At 40.8% G+C, this 20,325-nt stretch overlaps 1 protein-coding gene across 1 annotated transcript in view; it reads right to left on the reverse strand.

Annotated features, from left to right (window-relative positions):
- Nucleotides 1-11,752: 11,752 nt before the first annotated feature.
- The window catches only part of CD38 (CD38 molecule), a 61,865-nt gene continuing 53,292 nt past the window's right edge, over nucleotides 11,753-20,325 (reverse strand). The window contains exons 6-8 of the mRNA XM_032135675.2: nucleotides 18,519-18,611; nucleotides 18,099-18,185; nucleotides 11,753-16,179 (exon numbers count right to left, since the gene is read on the reverse strand). Of these exons, the coding sequence (XP_031991566.1) occupies nucleotides 16,116-16,179; nucleotides 18,099-18,185; nucleotides 18,519-18,611 (244 nt within the window). The 3' untranslated portion in view covers nucleotides 11,753-16,115. The remainder of the gene's footprint in view (nucleotides 16,180-18,098; nucleotides 18,186-18,518; nucleotides 18,612-20,325) is intronic.

Here is a 20,325-nt window from a genome sequence, read left to right on the forward strand (position 1 = left end):
AAATCTCTTTAAGAAACATTGAAAGAGAAGATATATTCATTTATTATTTGGTATATTAATATTTATTTAGTCATGAATTTATGGAAAGAATAGAATTAAATACAATTAATTATTATACCACTTTAAAAACCAAAAAGCAGTCAGTTTTCTTATCCTACAGCATATAAGACGTTTTATTGTATTGCATAAACCACGTTTCCTGGAATCATCTTAGTAGTGTTTCAATAGTATTAACTGAATTTTCCCATTTGTTGAGATTATTTCTGATGAGTCAGTCACTTTCTATGGTTTCTTTAAATATAAATTAGTGTGTTTAAAAAACTTTTACACATTTGGAATTCTTCAATAAAAAATCCTTAAAAACTGCCTGTTTTTTTTTTTCTTTTTTTATTTTTTCAGAGTTTTGCTTTTGTTGTCCAGGCTGGAGTGCAGTGGTGTGATCTCAGCTTACTGCAACCTCCACCTCCTGGGTTCAAGCGATTCTCCTGCCCCAGCCTCCCGAGTAGCTGGGATTACAGGCATGTGCCACCACACCCGGCTAATTTTGTATTTTTAGTAGAGACGGGATTTCTCCATATTGGTCAGGCTGGTCTCGAACTCCTGACCTCAGGTGATCTGCCCACCTTGGCCTCCCAAAGTGCTATGATTACAGGCATGAGCCACTGTGCCAGGCCAAGACTGCCTCTTTAAAAAGGAACAAAGATATAGCCTTTTAAAACATCATCTATTGATAAGCTACATGTTGAATGGCAGGGACAAGAGATGAATGAGATGCTTAGGGTACTTGTGCAACCCTGAGAAAGACGTCTCCTTCGATTTTGTGCTCCCGAAGCCCCTCTTGCTTACCATAGTTGTGAACCTGCTGAATAGAATGGACTTGGAAAATACCCTTTACCTGGCTGTGAAGTTTCTTTTTTTTTTTTTTTGAGATGGAGTCTTCCACTGTTGCCCAGGCTAGATGCAGTGGCACGATCTCGGCTCACTGCAAGCTCCGCCTCCTGGGTTCATGCCATTCTCCTGCCTCAGCCTCCCAAGTAGCTGGGACTACAGGTACCTGCCACCATGCCCGGCTAATTTTTTGTACTTTTAGTAGAGACGAGGTTTCACCGTGTTAGCCAGGATGGTCTCGATTTCCTGACCTCGTGATCCACCCACCTCCGCCTCCCAAAGTGCTGGGATTACAGGCGTGAGCCACAGCACCTGGCCGGCTCTGAAGTTTCATATTCCCTTTGAAGTTTCTGATTCAAAACATACACGCACACTCCCAATTTGGTGATAGTTCATGAACAGAATGTCTTACTTGAGTTAAGAGGAAAACCCAATTTTCAAACACTCTATTATTTATGCAGCTTTCCATTTCATTCTACCAACTTTTTTTTCATTCATACATAATTTATTCAGGTAAAATATCTTCCCATCGGGTATTTTTTAAAACTATGTACTGATCTTTCTATTCAATTAGGAGACTAGACTGTATTTTAAACAAAAAAGACCACAAATATTTCCATCCCAAAACATTTTAAAGAGTGTATGTCTTAATTTATAGAAATAACACAATTTTATCTATCTTCTTCAGATAATTTTTAAACACCTGGGAGAAGCCTTAGGAGGGATGTCCTGGGGAACACACCTAGCCTTTCAAACACAATAATTGTGAACCCAAACAGTGAAATCCCAAGAACTTCAGAGCTGAGACGCTTTCTTCTGAGGAAGACACGTGGTCTTCATTTGAGCAAGTGTGTGTAGATGGATAATGATGATAATGATGATGGTAATGGACATTGGTTGTAGACTTACTGTGTGCCAAGGACTAAATGGTAAACATGTGTCTCAGCAAAGTAGCTGTCTCTCCAACACCCATTCTTACCTTCATCTAAAGGAATAGCATTTTTAGGTGGTTCATGGTTGGACAGAATAAAACTTTCATTTTCTTACCTCTTCTCTGAGTGATAAAGTCACATGACTAATTTCTAGTCAATGAGGTGTTACTACAGGTGTCCTATGGCTGCTTTCTGGAAACTTCCTTAAAAGACAGTGCAAAGTTAGTTACTCTTTGGTTCTTTGTCATGCTTTTTCCTCCCTTCCATTACTTGGAGCATCAGTTTGATGACTGGAGAGCCATCTTGGACCATGAAAATTACAGGATGATTTTTAGTGATAAGGAAGGCAGCCAGGATTCTGAGGATCTTACAGAGCAGAGCTGTCCTACAGGCCCCAGACAACCAGCCTCTGGGCTTTTACATGAAAGAGATGTAAACATCTATCAGATTTAACTCACTGTGATTGCAGATTTCCTGCCCCTTGGAGCTAAGCCTAGTTTTTACTAATTCTTATTCAGCCCTCACAGCAACCCAACAAAGGAAGTTACTGCTGTAATTCCCGTTTTACAGATGAGAAAAGTGAAGCACAGAAAAGCTTACAGCCAAAGGGAGAAGGAGCTGGAATCCTCACAGTCTCGTCCAGAACAGGAGCTCCATGAAGGCCCTGTTCTCATTCTTACTCGTTGTCTCTCAAATTGGAACTCTACAAGGCAGTACAGGCTTTAGAAAGTAATAATACTAATAGCAGCTATGTACTGAATCCTCATGGCAAGCTAGGCACTTACTATTTTATGCTTAGGAAAGCTGAGGACTGGAGATGTTAGGCACATTGGCCTAGGTCACACAACTCACAAGAGTCGCAATAGAATTCAAGCTCCGTAATTCAGCCCAGAGCCTCATTCAACCACTAAATTTTACTGCCAGACAAGAGTATGCCAGCCAGAAAGCAGTGTGTGCTGAGGGTGGTGGAAGAGCAGGCATGGAGGAAGCTGGGGCTGACGGCAAGAGGGAGAGATGGTGAGAGTGGAAGGATGAGCAGGGCTACACCTTTCCCCGAGTAATCACCACTGATCCTATTCATTACCTTTCTACTCACTGCTCAAGGATTAAAAACAGGGAATTTCTTATTCGAAAATGGCTCCCTGGGTGAGACGTGTTCTTTTATCAGGTTCCCTCATCTGCAGTGGAGTCTGTTTGTCCACCCTGTTCTGGTCACCTGCACGTGAAAGCACACAGCCACTGTGAGGATTTGCAATACTAACCTTCCTCAGTCGAGGGGAACCACAAGCAGTCTTGCACCTCTTGAGTCTTTCTATGTAGATTTAGAGCATTAGAAATCCTTTAATGCATTAAACTTCTAAATTCCTCAACCACCCCCAACTCAGAGTATTCCAGAAAGGATGTCATTAACCCCCCTGTTGCCAGTTTCAAGGGCTACCTTTCTGCCCACGATTTTCTTTATAATTTCTGACATTTCAATCATCTATGAACCTTCCCCCTCCCCTCGCTTTTCATAAGTGACTTTCCTTCTACCCCTCCGGCTGTTACCTTTCAGATTCTTACTCACACATTTTCCTTGGACTCCCACTGCCTGGGAGGGTTGTGGAAAGAGCTTCTTCATAGCCTCTCTGTGTCCAGTGAAGCTACTTTCCCATTAATTCTCTATAGAATCACCAGGGTACTGTTTCTATAATGCAGATCTGATCATGTCTCTTCCATGTTTAAAATCTTCCCAAGTGTTGTTGATTGTAAAAACAATTTCCACAAATTCCATGTTGTATTAGTCTGTTCTCATGCTGCTGAGAAAGACTTACCCGAGACTGGGAGATTTATAAAGGAAAGAGGTTTAACTGACTCACAGTTCCGCATAGCTGTAGAGGCTTCAGGAAACTTACAATCATGGCAGAAGGAGAAGCAAACACATCCTTCTTCACAGGGCATCAAAAAGGAGAAGTGCCGAGCAAAGAGGGAAAAGCCCCTTATGAAGCCATCAGATCTTGTGAGAACTCACTCACTATCATGAGAACAGCATAAGGGTAACCACCACCATGATTCAGTTACCTTCCATCAGGTTCCTCCTACCACATGTGGGGATTATGGGAACTATTATTCAAGATGAGATTTGGGTGGGGACACAGCAAACAATATCACATCTGTTCTTATGTATACACATTCCTTTGCAATGTTAACTGGTAGTTTCCCAATCACAAGGTAAAGTTTATTTCTCTACCTCTTGAATCTGAGGTTGGCCATGTGACTTGTGACTTGTTGGACTTGCATTGTTTATAATGGCTTGTTTTTCTTTTTAATAAATGTTATTTTTTCGAGTAGTTTTAGTTTCACAAAAAAATGAGTAGAAGGTACAGTCTCCATATAATCCCTGCCCCCACACATGCACAGCCATCCCAACCATGGTTTTTATAAAAAATGGAAATAAAATACATGTATCAAATTAGGGGATGAATATATTATCGCACAACAATATTCATTGCCAATGAAAAATAACAACGCAGAGCTCTATTTATTGACTTAGAAAGATATTCACAACATATTAGTTTGAATAAAGCTAGTCACTGTAGGGTGAGATAGCATTTCTCTAAACATATGATCCCATTTCTCTAAAATATACCTATTTCATTAGATCTAAGATGTCATCAGGTATAAGATAGACCATTAATTTATTCATTACTAAGAAAAAGGATGCTTCCACTTAAACTGTCATGTGTTGCTTTGTAAATACATTGATTCTAAGATACAGCCTGATTCTAAGATACAGCCTGATGTCAGAAATTCTAAAATCTTTTTAAAAATGTTTCTTAGCTTGTGTGTATGTGGTTGATACAAAAATATAATTTTTAAATTTATTGATACGTAATATTTGTACACATTTATGAGATACATGTGATATTTTGTTATGTGCATTGAATGCATAATTATCAAGTCAGAGTTTTTAGGGTATCCACTGCCTTGAGTATTTATCATTTCTATGTGTTGGGAACATTTCAAGTTCTCTCTTCTAGTTATTTTGAAAGATACAATACATTGTTGTTACTTATAGCTACCTTACTCTGTTATGAAACATTAGAATTGATTCCTTCTATGTAACTGTATGTTTGTACCCATTCAGCAACCTCTCTTCATCCCCTCCACCACACACACACACACACACACACACACACACACACACACCCTTAGCCTTTGGTATCATTCTACTCTCTACCTCCATGACATCAGCTTTTTAAGCTCCCACATATGAGGGAGAATATACAATATTTGTCTTTCTGTGTCTGGCTTATCTCACTTAGCATGATGACCTCCAGTTTCATCATGTTCTGAAAGTGACATGATTTCTTTCTTTTCCATGACCAAATAGTACTCCATTGTGTATATACACCACATTTTCTTCATCCATTTATTAATGGATAATTCATTAATTCATATCTTTGCTATTGTGAAAAGCACTACAATAAACATAGGGGTGCAAGTGTCTTTTGATATACTGATTTATTTTCCTTTGGATAAATATGCAGTCGTGGGATTGCCGGGTCATATGATAATTCCATTTTTAGCATTTTGAAAACTCTCCATACTGTTTTCTATAGTGACTGTACTAATTTACATTCCCACCAACAGTGTATAAGAGTTTCCTTTTCTCCACATCCTCATCAGCATTTGTTAATGTTTGTCTTTTTAATAATACCCATTCTGAGGTAAGATAATACCTCATTGTGGTTTTGATTTGCATTTTGATAATTAGTGATGAACATTTTTTCAAATACCTATTGGCCATTTGTATGTATTCTTTTGAGAAATGTCTCTTCCTGTCCTTTACCCACTTTTAAATGGGATTAATTGTGGGTTGGTTGGTTTGTTTTTTGTTGAGTTGTGAGTGCCTCGTATATTCTGAATATTAGTCCCTTATCAGATGAATAGTTTGCAAATATTTTCTCCCATTTGACAGGTTGTCTCTTTACTCCGTTGATTATTTTCTGTGCTGAAGCTTTGTATTCTAATATAGTCCCATTTGTCCATTTTTGCTTTTGTTGCTTATGCTTTTGAGGTCTTAGCCATAAAATCTTTGCCTAGACCAATGTCTTGAAGTGTTTTCCCTATGTTTTCTTCTAGTAGTTTTATAGCTTAGGGTTTTGTGTTTAAGTATTAATGCATCTTGAGTGGATTTTTTGTATATGATGAGAGATGGAAGTACAGTTTTATTTTTCTGCATATGAATGTCCAATTTTCCCAGCACCATTTATGGAAGAGGGTGTCCTTTCTCCAATGTATGTTCTTGGAGCTTTTGGTGAAAATCAGTTGGCTATAAATATGTGTATTCATTTCTGGGTTATCTATTCTGTTCTATTGGTCTATGTGTTGGTTTTTTGTTTCTGTTTTTGTTTTTGCGAGACAGTCTCACTCTGTCACCAGGCTGGAGTGCAGTGGTGCCGTCTTGGCTGACTGCAACCTCTGCCTCCCAGGTTCAAGTGATTCTCCTGCCTCAGCCTCCCAAGTAGCTGGGACTACAGGCCTGTGCCACCACACCCAGTTAATTTTTCTATGTTTAGTAGAGACGGGGTTTCACCATGTTGGCAAGGATGGTCTCGATCTCTTGACGTCGTGATCCACCCACCTCGGCCTCCCAAAGTGATGGGATTACAGGCGTGAGCCATACCACCATGTTGTTTTGGTTACTATAGCCTTGTAATACATTTTGAAGTGAGGTAGTGTGATGCCTCCAGCTTTGTTCTTTTTGCTCAGGATTGCTTTGGCTATTTAGTTCTTTGTTTTTGTTCCATATGAATTTTAGGATGGTTTTTCTATGAAAAATATGATTTATATGAAAAGTGTACAATATATACATAAGATGTTATCAGTGGTTACCCCTGGGTGGTAAGATTATCAATGAGTAGAAAGTATAGCACTGATAGATTTCAATGATTTTATCTTTATTTTTTATTATCTGTATTGTTTACATCAAAGAAATGGTAACTTGGTTAAAAAAAAAAAACAACATTTTAAAGGAAAACTCTCAATCTCCCGTTTGGGGAGGCTTTCATCATCCTCATATCACCCCAAATTGTACTTTGTGCTCATGGGGCATATGTTTGTGTCACTGACAGTCTTAACCATCTCATTCTCAGTCCTCCTAAAAGACCAGAGTTTTCCAGACAACCCAATGGGCAGCTGGAAAGGGGTATGGGGGAAATGACTTTAACCAAGTTCAGGCTGAAGTAGAGATTCCCCCTTGAATACACAGGGAGTGGGCCATCTGCTCCACGGCAGTAGCCCATGTCTGTTTCTGTCAATACTCTATCACCAGCACCTTGCACCTAGAAAAGGATCAACTAATCCTGATGATCAAATAATCAGCAGGTCAATTATTTAATAGTGAGGCTAAAGTGGCCAGCAAAGGCAAGTCTGGACAAAGAAACTGAGCTACACAGGTGAGGATCAAAGAGGGCATTATGGAGACAAAAGCTCTGAGAGCAAATACTGACTGAGTTTCTGCTATGTGTCTGGGATTGAGGATAAAGCAATGAAGAAAAAGACCAGGTCTAGCCATCATGGAAATGAGATTCTGGGTGAAACTATATCAGATGAAGAGAGGAAGAAAGAAATATCTTTCTCTAGAGTTTGGTACCCTCTGCTTATGGCTTCCATTTTCTAAGTCCAAGGCTGCTGCTGAAATTTCATTGTTTTTCAGCAAAGTAAAGGAGATAAAAATGAAAATTTAGTCCATCAATGATAGACTGGATCAAGAAAATGTGGCACATATACACCATGGAATACTATGCAGCCATAAAAAAGGATGAGTTCATGTCCCTTGTAGGGACATGGATGAAGCTGGAAACCATCATTCTGAGCAAACTATCACAAGGACAGAAAACCAAACACCTCATGTTCTCACTTATAGGTGGGAATTGAACAATGAGAACACTTGGACACAGGGTGGGGAACATCACACACTGGAACTTATTGTGGGGTGGGGGGAGGGAGGAGGGATAGCATTAGGAGAAATACCTAATGTAAATGACGAGTTAATGGGTGCAGCATACCAACATGGTACATGTATGCATATGTAACAAACCTGCACGTTATGCACATGTACCCTAGAACTTAAAGTATAATAAAAAAACGAAAATTTAGAGCAAGTGACTGTTTTTAAGGTGACTAGGCAATTGCATTAATCATGTCCATTCACATCCTATTGGCCAGAGCCAGCTGCAGAGCTGGGATCTGTTCTCTAGCCGTGAAGTCATGCCCTGATTAAAAATGGCAGATGGGGAAATACTGTTTATTTTTTTAAAAAAAGAAGAAAAGAACAGATAGTAAGCAACAGTTAGCAATCTCCACCACACCTGTTTGTGGATTCTTAGGCATTTTGATAGGGAAGAAAGACATGGAAGGAGAAAACCTTGACTCCTAAACTACTGCTCACAACTCAACACACACCCTCCACAACCCCAGAAGAAGGACTTAGTATCTTCACTTGTCAAGTAAAGTAGGTGAGCCACTGATCTGCCACAATCATTTGCACGGTTCTTTCATGATTCTGTAATAAATTATTACAGAAATGTCTATTTTGTTACTTTTACTGTGAAAGTATTTGACATGTCCATGGTTATGAGTGACACTTAGAAAACAACAGGCCTGGCGTGGTGGCTCACGCCTATAATCCCAGTACTTTGGGAGGCCGAGGCGGGAGGATCACAAAGTCAGGAGATCGAGACCATCCTGGCCAACATGGTGAAACCTTGTCTCTACTAAAAATACAAAAATTAGCTGGACGTGGTGGCGCATGCCTGTAGTCCTAGCTACTCAGGAGGCTGAGGCAGGAGAATCGCTGGAACCTGGGAGGCAGAGGTTGCAGTGAGCCGAGATCATGCCACTGCCCTCCAGCCTGGCTACAGTGTGAGACTCCGTCTCAAAACAAAAACAAAAAAACACATTTTAAAAATAATCCCATCTGATAACACAGAGTCACCTGTGTTCTAAAAGGCTGACAGCAGGAAGGACACCTGATGAGATTCCACCTTGCTTCCTTCCTCTCACATCACCAGGCCAAACAAGCTGTGCCTGGAGAAGCTCATGACTTCTGTGGCCCAGCGCCAAAGTCATCAAATTCTGAGCATCTAAGAAGAATCTGGGACTTAGCAGCAGCTCCCACAGGGCGTCTTTCCCTCCAGCTTGTATCTGATTATTCTACCAATGCAGGAAAATTCCCTGAAAGGCAATGCTGGGAAAACTGAACCAATTATTAAATATTATTCACAATGGCAATGCTAAAGGAGGCTGTTGAACTCTTGATCAGCTTGAAGGATGAGATTTATACATGTGAACTTCTTAGATTCGGAAGCAGCGGAGTCTATTGCTGCACTTTTTCAACCTCCAGCTTGGGATGGGCCAGCTCTTAGTGAAAGGTATCTGGCCCATTTCTCTCTTAGGTGGGAAAGTTCTAACCATCTAGGATGATTGATTCAAAGCTTGTGAGAGACTGTAGCTGATCCTGTTGGTTAGCAAGAGAGCCATTCTCTACCCTCTTCTCCATTGCCCCCAAGGTCTCAAGGTCTCAGCATCTAAACTAGGTAGGCTTGTCAAGGAATTTCCTCCAGAATAAAAACAGGATCAAAAAAATTAAAAAATTAAAAACCTAACATTGATACAGTTCTTCCTATGTGTTAAGGATTATCCTAAGAATTTTGCACATATCACCTTACTTAATGCTCAAAACAACCCAAAATGATAGACACTCTTATCACTCCCATTTTACAGAGAAACTGAGCTCTGTCCTAAGCATTTTACCTGTATCAGGCCCTACACACTGAACATATCTGTGCAACCATGAATCTGTGGCTGGTGAGGAAGGAAAGCAGGTGCCATGCACCATCCACCATTCTCTTTGGTTACTTCTATTTCCAGAAATAGCCACGTCTGTGTTCTGGCGGTGATAGGGCGACAGCCAAGTGTCTGCAGGGCAAGTGGCAACTTTTCTACATGACAAGCCAGTTGAGTAATTTGGAGTGTTGTTTTTGGCTAAGTGACTTCCAAACTATTTTCTCACCCTCGTAGACAATCTATAAGCTCTTGATAGTTTTTAGAAAATTCGCTTTCAGCCTGTGATGGTTAATATTGGGAGTCAACTTGATTGGACTGAAGCATGCAAAGTATTGTTCCTGGGTGTGTCTGTGAGGGTGTTGCCAAGGGAGATTAACATTTGAGTCAGTGGACTGGGACAGACAGACCCACACTCAATCTAGGCGAGCACCATGTAATCAGCTATCAGTGCAGCTAGGATAAAAGCAGGCAGAAGAACATGGGACGACTAGACTGGCTGAGTCTTCTGGCTTCCATCTTTCTCCCATGCTGGGTGCTTCCTGCCCCCGAACATCGGACTCCAAGTTCTTCAGCTTTTGGACTCATGGACTTACACTAGTGGATTGCCAGGGGCCCTCAGGCCTTTGGCACAGACGGAAGGCTGCACTGTTGGCTTCTCTACTTTTGAGATTTTGGGACTTGGACTGGTTTCGTTGCTCCTCAGCCTGCAGACGGCCTGTTGTGGGACTTACCTTGTGATCATGCGAGTCAACACACCTTTATAAACTCCCTTTCATTTATCTATCTATCTTTAGCTCTGTCCCTATAGAGAATCCTAATACACAGCCAGGGTGCTGTTCTGTTGTTGCAGCTGAGATCACAGGCTGATACGATGTGTGAAGTGCCTTGTACAATAAACATTGGTTTTCTCTTTTCTGCAGGTTGGCATTTTGCATCAAGTTTTTTTGTTTTTTGTTTTGTTTGTTTGTTTGTTTTGAGACAGCATCTAAATATCTATTGTCCAGGCTGGAGTGCAGTGGCACAATCTTAGCTCACTGCAGCCTTGACCTCCTGGGCTCAAGCAATCCTCTCACCTCAGCCTCTCAAGTACTTGGGACTACAGGAACATGCCACCATGCCTGGCTAATTTTTGTTTAGTTTTTTTCAGAGATGAGATCTCATTATGTTGCCCAGGCTGGTCTCGAACTTCTGGGCTCAAGCAATCCTCCCTTCTTGACCTCCCAAAATGTCGGGATTACAGGCACTAGCCACCCTGCCAGGTCTTTTGCATCAAGTCTTTAAGTGTTGCTTCATGTTTATGTCACTTATTAAGAATCACACACAAGATCCTTTGCAGGGACATGGATGGGGTTGAAGACCGTTATCCTTAACAAACTAACGCAGGAACAGAAAACCAAATACCTCATCTTCTCACTTATACGTGGGAGCTAAATGATGAGAACACTTGGACACATAGCGAGGAACAAGAAACATTGGGGCTTATCGGAGGATGGAGGGTGTGAGGAGGGGGAGGATCAGGAAAAATAACTAATGGGTACTAGGCTTAATACCTGGGTGATGAAATAATCTGTACAATAAACCCCCATGACACAAGTTTACCTGTGTAACAAGCCTGCACCTGTATGCCTGAACTTAAAAGTTTTTTTTTTTTTTTAAATCACACATTTTGTTTTCATTATGTTAAATCCTGTGAGGTCTCAAGGTGAGTCTCCTTAATAGAGAATAAAAGATGTGTCATCATGTGATTCTCGAATGTGAGACTCCTACTGAAAAGCAAACAACATTCTTCTTCAATGTGTTGAAGAATAAAGAGGTGTGAGTAAGGATTTTCAGGTCTTTGTAGACAGCAGCACTGGACCCTTGTTGGCATCTATTCCCACTTATTCCACCACTGAGACATACCAGGACAATGACCCATCCTTTCCCCAGCTACCTAACTCACTCAATCGTGGGGTGCGGTAGGTGGGAAGTCCTGTTGTCTTCAGCAGTGTGCCACCCACTGAACATGTCCCTTAATTCTTTCAAGCCCGGAGACAACTCCTTTTAAAAGAATTATTCAACATCGTTCTTTATTATACTTTTATTGTTTGTATAATTCATTTTGTCTGTTACAGATAAACTTCAAACTAGAGAGTCACAGATGTTAATAAACTTGCCCAATGCATCACCTGCCTCTTAATTCCATAGTTTCCACTGCCTTGTGCTACTTGCATTGTGATTGGAGAATGGTAATGTGTGCCTCTCTGAATCAAGTTCAAGAATAAATGCCCTGTTAGGGGATAGTTCAAAGCCTGTTGTGCTTTGTGTGTGTGAACTAAGGCCAAGCTAATCACCACTTCTCTGGGCAGCACCTCTCAACTGCCTACTGAGTTCTTGGTGGATTGCTTAAAATATATATTAAAATGATGACTATTCATAGTATAAATAAATTAGCTGCTTTGTTATTCTAAGAAAAACTGTGGGAAAATATCTGGATTAGCACTGTGTTGATAAAATGACTTAAAGTTATACAGTATTCTAGGTGTATTTTAATATTTTACTTTATACAATTTTTATCTGTCATACATAAAAATTATCTAGCACATATAACAACTTGCCTTTTAAAAACCCACAAAAGCAGTTTTTCTGTGCAGTATGGAATCTTCCTGAGAAACTTAAGTTACAGATTTAGGAATTGTTCTAAGGAGGAATAAGGCACCAAGAAGTAAGTCGATGCTGTCCCCCTTGTGTCACAGTGTGCAGACATGGGTTGAGCTTCTTCCAAACAAGAGCTACAAAAGGCACAGAAAGTTGCCAAGACAAAGCCAAAGAAACAATGCGTTTTGCCAAAATATTTGATAGCTCTGCCAGTTACACGAGAGACGTGGACATGGCACTAAACACGTTGACACAAATGGTGACTCAGGGCTAAAGTAAGACCTACTGGATGCTGCAATTACTGTGGATTGAGAGACACTGTTTTTGTAACAGGAAAGTGTATATACAGTCATGTGTCGCATAACCACTCTTCAGCCAATGATGGACCAAACAATGGACCACGTATATGATGACGGTCTCATAAGATTATAATACTGCATGTTTACTGTATCTTTTCTATGTTTAGATATGTTTAAATACACAAACATTTACCATCAGGTTAAAATTGCCCACAGTATTTAGTACAGTCACATGCTGTACAGGTTTGTAGCCTAGGAGGAATAGGTGATAACATGTAGCCTGGGTGTGTAGTAGGCTATACCATCTAGGTTAGTGTAAGTACACTCTATGACGTTCACACAATGACAAAATCATCTAATGATGCATTTCTCAGAACATATCCCCACTGTTGGCATATGATGTATACAGGCGTGTGTACGTGTGTTTGTGTATATATCATATGACTGTATACAGGCACATGTGTGTGTGGAGGGGTGTATACAGTCATATGCACTTACGTGTGTGTGTGTGTGTGTGTGTGTGTCCTTTCAAGTATTCAGTCTGAAATCAAAGGACTATATTTGAAAAGGTGCCTCAAACATTATAAGGTCAAGAACCATTACAATAGGAGAATGGTGAGCCTTAGGAATTTAGAAAAGGGGCATTAGGGCCCAGGTCATTCCCACAGCCTTTGGGTAAGCATGATGGTGGGTGAAAGTTGGGATGGTAAGAGAATTTTCTACAGCAAATGAGAATGGAGTAGGGAGACAGGGAGTAGTAGATTTATGAGTAAAATACGAGGTGTATGAGCAACCAGTAATCCAGTAGAGAAGTCACTTATAAGAAAAGTAATACATGTTGTGAAGGGGTATTTATACATGTAGATCAGAAAGTCCTTCGGGCCAGAGATGGCAAAGATACCCACGTTGGAACTACAGAGGGAAAGGAGGTAGAGATGAGGCATTGTGGTAATGAAGACAGACACACAAGGTCATGCACGGAGAAAAGAGCACCCAGCCCCTCACCACCTCTGTGGTTCCCTGGGGCCCTCTACAGCACAGTGCAAAATCCTTGTGACCAGCTTCCCCTAAGGTCTCCACTGGCTCTGAACTTGAACACTCAAATGAGTCTTCCTAGGAGAAATTTCAAAAATTGATTTCTAATATTTCCATTTCTTGTTTGGAAGGGGATGTGGCCCAGGCAGCCACTTCAAGGGGTATCCTGTTGAGCAAGGACTCGATGAGTCCAGAAAGCAGCAACCAAAGTGGAAAGGGTCTTAAGAGGAAAACAGTCAGGTCACCCAGTAGACCGACCAGGCCCTGACTCTGAAGACATTCTGGAGGGGGAGCTAATGGCAACTTGGGGCAAGTCTGACTCTCACTCAGAACTGGTCCCAAACTCCCATCCTCATGTCAAGCCAAGACTAAACTCCCACAACGATGTCCGCCAGGGGAGAAAGGGCTAGTGAAGAATCCCTGGACTGACCATGGTGGCTACAGCTACAAAGGCTCCTGTGGGAAACTGGATTGTCAAGCAGGGGAGAAGGAAAGGAACCAGCACTGCTGAGTGCTTGCTTATTTAGGAAGCTCTGTGCTGGACTCAATTTTTGCTGTCGTCTTTAGTGCTTACAGGGATAAGTTTTGTAATCCTTATTTGAGTGGCAAGGAAGCTGAAGTTCAGAAAGGTTAGGTATTTTGTTCAAGATGGCAGCACGATGTCAAAATATGAATCTAGAAATGCCTGACTGCAACATTTAGGCTATTTTCAATAATTGTGGTAATTCCCTGAAGGAGTCTGAAATTAATTTGTTAATGCTTTATTCAACACATATGGTTTATTTTATTATTTTTGTTTTTAGAGACAGGGTCTCACTCTGTCACCCAGGCTGGAGTGCAGTGGTGTGATCACCGCTCACTGCAGCCTCAACCTCCCAAGCTGAAGCAATCCTCCCACCTCAGTCTCTGCAGTAGCTGGGATTACAGGTGCACAACATGGTACCCAGGTAATTTTTTTTAGAGATAATGTCTCACTGTTTTGCCTAGGCTGGTGTAAAAACTCCTGAGCTCAGGCGATCCTCTTGCCTCAGCCTCCCAAAGTGCTGGGGATACAGGTGTGAGCCACCTTGCCTGGCTTATGTTTTTTTCAAAACTAGAAAATCTCCAGATGTTAAAAACTAAGCACATATTTTTATATAACAATGAATTTAAAGATATTTTTAACCGAAGGATAATAAAGAGAGGCATATAAAAACAAGAGCTGCAGCTAAAGCAGAACTCAAAGGAAAATGTATCGTTCTAAAATCTATGTATACAAAAAGAAAATGAGCTGAAGGATCAATGATCTAAACTTCCATCTCAAGAAGCTGAATAAATAAATCTACCCAAAGAAATTAGAAAGCATTTCTATGTTTCCAATGATAAAGATAAGAGCAAAACCCAATTAAATAGAAAAAATCAATGAAGCTAAAGCTTGGTTCTTTGAAAAAGTCATACAGTTGTTAAAGCCCTCAAGCAAGGTTAATCCATGAAAAAAGAGAGAAAACATAAGCTGCCAGTATCAGGAACAAGTATATTTTAACTGTAAACTACATATATAAAACACTGAGCATGAAGAGGAGGAAGAAGACAGGGGAAGAAAAACGTGTTTTGGAGCCATCCAGAAGAACTACATTCCAGATTCCATTCTAGTCAATTTAATCCAACAAGCATTTGTTGGAAGAGAATATAAACTACTATCAGTTTGGTATGAAAGGCCTAGAAGGAAAAAGCACGTGAATTTTGGAGTTGGACAGAGTTGAGTTCAAATTCAGTCTCTAGTTCATACTAAATGTAGGACTTATGGCTAATTATTAGGTTGGTTCAAAAGTAATTGTGGTTTTGCCATTCCTTTCAGTGGCAAAACTTGCAATTACTTTTGCACCAACTTAAATATATAAACTCTCTGAGCTCCCATTTTCTCATCTAAAAAATGAAATAATACCAACCTCACAGCACTGTTGGAAGGGTTAGAAGTAAAGCACCAAGGACGTGTAGCTTATATCCTACAGAATAATTTTAACCAACATGACTCATGACCATGAAGTTTATAGTTTGACTATCTGTAGGAAGGGTACAAAAATACATCATGCAACAAGGTCATTCATTTGGAAATGTAATGCTTTCTGAAAAACTTGAGCATTCACTTTTCTTCACTTGCCTGTTCTAATAAGAGAGGTTTCGTGTGGTGATTTTTCAGTAGAAAGGATGTTACCAATATATAAATAACATAAAAGGATCACATGAGAATTAAAGTGAAGTAACTTAATATACAATTTTCATTCTAATCTTATACAATAATTTTTCTTGACTATTGATAGATCACAATAAAAGGTATGCTGATGATATAAGTTATTTTAAGGCTTTGGGGAAAAGGCTTCCATCTCTGGCATTGACCTTATTGCGGAGGACCCTCCAAAATCTTCAGCTCTGCACCAGCAAGTACACTGAGTCATGTATGTTGACATAAACCACAAGGAGTCAAGGAGCTAAAACAACCACGGCAACTGGCTCAGATCTCAGATATGCAAGATGGATCCTCAGGATTTTTCACACACTGAAGAAACTTGTCAGGTCTATGACAAAAAAGCAAAAAAGGAAATCAAGAGGCCATAGGATACATCTGTCATCCAATTTGCTAATGGAGGAAGCCCCTTTTTTAGCGATGACAAGGTGCACAGACCCCTTAGCATCCATACAAACTCCCCTCCTGCGGTGACATGTCGGCAGAGGAGCTATCCATGTCAGCTGATGGTCAAAAAACAGCAGGAGCAGCAACCAAGGCCAGGGACCCCCACAGCTTCTGTGGCTAATTTGCTTCCCTCTCTTCTGAAGCTTCCTGAGGGAGTGTTGAATCCAGGGTAAGAGGCAGAGGTTATAGACCATCTGGGAAAAAGCTGGAGACCCTCAGCAAGGGGACCAAACTTGCTTTGAAACAAACCTTAGATAAGTACCTAACAGGTGAATGACTATTATTTTCATAAAAATTAGCTAAAGCAACAGGATCCAATGGGAGTGGCTGGCACATGAATAGGGGGATGGTGGATAGCGAGGAACGGGGTTCTTTAAATTTGATTTTGCTAAATATGAGCCAAGGAAGAGAGAGATCCTCAGAAGCAGCTGTCAGCATCCCTGGGCTTCTGAAAGGAAGAGGTGTCAGAACCTGCCCTTGTGATGGGTCACCCGGTTCCCATATGGGCCACTGTCTGTACAAGTCCAAATAGAAGCCATGCCCATATTTCTTTCCAGTTGGAGAATGAGTGAGCTCACTTGGAGCCTAAAGCAGACACAAATGAGGGGAGTTGATGAATTATAATATAAAGGTCTTCTGGTCATTCATGAGAAAAAGGTTAATGTTTAATAAGACAAAAAAAGATAAAAGAGTATTGGGGATAAGACCATCTTTATTTCCTTGTCTTTGTCTAGGTTTCTACTATTCTATTTTCTCCATGCAACATATCTTTGAACAGCTTAGACTGGTCAGATATCTGCAAGATCTCTTTTACAGTTGCTCCTTCATTCATTCTTTCTGTTTTCCTGTCTAACAGCTGTAGAATGCTCATGGCCTTTCCTGGCAGTTTCCAGATAGAAGCAAGGTGACTGATGGGCAATTCGGGTCATTTGGGAAACAAAAGCCATCAGTAGAGTCTCCAGAATCTATCTTTCTGCTTTTCTGATGTGGTTAGTGGGAGAAGGTAGTGACGTGGAGACAGGAACAATATTCTAGCATCTCAGCTTCTACCTCCTTTGAACAGCTTTTCCTCTCTGCATCAATCTTGTTCCAAGCTATTATATGTGGGAAAATCTCCAAAGATACTTCTACCAATGAGTCCCTACCTACACCATTGGTCACAACTGCTTAAAAATGAGTGAGGGGTCTCAGTTTTGAAACTAGAATTATAGATGACTTTAAATATATATATATATATCTGTAATTTTAAACTGTTTTCTAATAAACACAAATTATTAGAAAAATTTTTAAAATACTTTTTAATTTAAAAAAGATAGATCTTGGTAGACTGCCGTGTGACGCCTTATCACGTGTTAGGCATCTGTACTCAGATCCAACTAAGGAAGCTTCACATGCAAAATGATGTCAAGTCACAAGGATTTTACAACTTGGGAGAAAGGGCTTAGCAAAACATTCCCTTGCTCCCCTGAAACCTAGTAGGCCAGTGAACCCTGGGCTGGGCCACTCACACTGGGAACGAAAAAATATGCCATCAAAGGTTGTGTCAGCTTTAGAGGCAAGTCCTACTTGGGACCAATAGAGACGGATGAGGAAAGGTGGCCAAGTGAAGGCCACTAGCTTGGATACCTTCTGGACTCGGCTTGGAAGGAGGGACAGAGATCACCAGAGGTTGCCATCTGTGATCATCATCTAGGCCCAAGAAAGATTCACGCAGCCCTCCAAGCTCAGAGGAGGCTAAGGAAAAAAAGGAAATTCTACAGATGACAAGACAGTCATTTTTTTCTTCAAGAAGAATTTAATTACCTGTAGATATTCTTGCAGGAAAATTGAATATTCCTTTTGCTTATAATCGATTCCAGCTCTTTTATGGTGGGATCCTGGCATAAGTCTCTGGGGAAGAAAGAAGAAAGTATTAAAATTACAAGATCTCACAAACATTTTTGGAATCTCTTTGTTTTTGTAGCAGGCCCTGGATAAGGCCCTTGGATAAAGAGGTAAAGTAGAGGCCCAGCCTCTAAGAGCTCCTGGGTCAGCAGGAGAGCTGAAGTGTCAAGCAGTTAAATATATTTTGTGGAGATAAAGTTAAGGGGCTGTTGGGATTCATGTACATTCATGTACTTTCATTTCCTGAGTCAATTTGTTCCCAGCGCATTTTTGTGACTGTGGATTCTTTTGTGGACTGATTCATAAAATAACCCTTGGGTACAAAGTAGTAAGATATACCTGGAATCTTCTCTTTCACCATGTATCACCCAGGCCTCTAGTGTCTGAACCTTCTCTGGTTGCAAATTATGGACTTCCACACTCCCAAAAGTGCTAAAATAGAAGAAACAAAGAACCCCAAACGTCAACCCCAAACGAAAGCATCCACACCCCCCTTAAAACCCAGCAGGCAGAAAGGCACTAGCTAGGACCTATCCTTTGGAGTTGGCACATCAGATTGCAAATCAATAACCTTTTCTTATTCAGCATGACCCTCGGTTAACAAGATTCTCAAAATAAAATTCTTAATTTGTACATTAATGTTGATTCTTTAAATATTTGCTATTCAAAGAGTGGTCCATAGACCAACCTAATGAACATCACCTGGGAACTCATTAGAAATGTAGAATTTCAGCCAGGCATGGTGGCTCATGCCTGTAATCCCAGCAATTTAGGAGGCCGAGGCAGGCAGATCATGATGTCAGGAGATCGAGACCATCCTGGCTAACACTATGAAACCCCGTGTCTACTAAAAATACAAAAAATTAGCCGGGCGTGGTGGTGGGTGCCTGTAGTCCCAGCTATTCAGGAGGCTGAGGCAAGAGAATGGTGTGAACCTGGGAGGCTGAGCTTGTAGTGAGCGGAGTCCATGCCACTGCACTCCAGCCTGGGCAACAGAGCGAGACTCTGTCTCAAAAAAAAAAAAAAGAAAGAAATGTAGAATTTCAGCCACTATCACCTGCTGAAATGATCTGCAGTTGAACAATCCCCATGTGATTCACATGCTCAGCGAAGTTTGAGAGGCAATGCTTTGAAAGACTATGGTTGCCCTAATCCCATTCCTAAACTCTTCCCTGTTAGTCTCTGACAACTGACACTCCTGTTTCAAGTGCTTGACCCGTAATATCAGATCATAAAATTCTGAAATGTTAATGCTTTTACCCAAAAAATTTGGGATCAGAAGACAAAAGGACAAATGCTTCCTTGTAGAATTAAATATTAAAACAGGAGAGAAGAAAAATTAATTTGGGGCACCGAGAGTTTATAAGGCAAATTAATATATGCTTCCTCCTTTCAGTCAGCCTTATGTGGGATTGGAGAACAAAAATTAGAGAAGAAAGGCCAAAAAGGTAATCAATGTAGTAAAAACTGTAAGTATAGAAGGAGATCAGCCAAGGAAGGCACAGGTGTGGCCAGATTCAGTGGCGAGGATCAGCAAATGAGAATAATAGCTGATTCTCATTGAGCACTTTCTCTGTTGTCAGGCACAGAGCTCAGCATTTTTCATCTATTGTCTCAGTTAATCTTCCCGTCACCATCAACTCTTTGGTACATATGCAGGGGCTCACAGAGGTTGACTGCCCTGCCTAAGGTCACACAGATAATATGTAATGACCTCCAGTACCTGCTTTCAACCACTACAGTACATTGTTGACAATGTCTGCAAAAAGATAGTGAAGGCCAAGAGCCCAGCACAGTTCCCGATGTTCCCAGTAGTAGTTTTACTACTGAATTGGGGTACACAATTTTCCTGGAGGAGAGGAGAGTCAAGGCAGGTCTTCATGGATGGTGAGGATTTAGACAGAAGGGAGCAGGGGAGCAGGGGAGACAGGTCATATGGGGGAACAGTGTGAACAATGGTGAGCAATGGGTAGGGTGGAGTGTAACAGGAAAGAAAGCTGAGAAAATTACACCAGGCCTGGAAAAGTTAAAAGCAGGGGCCAGATACAGTGCAGTGGCCATTAGAACCTGGTAGACAATTTTTGGCAAAGGAGAAATCAGACAAACACATTGACTTAGGAGACAACTCTCTCCACAGAATTCAAAA

Source organism: Hylobates moloch, unplaced genomic scaffold, assembly GCF_009828535.3.
Source record: "Hylobates moloch isolate HMO894 unplaced genomic scaffold, HMol_V3 SCAFFOLD_17, whole genome shotgun sequence".
NCBI lineage: Eukaryota > Metazoa > Chordata > Mammalia > Primates > Hylobatidae > Hylobates > Hylobates moloch.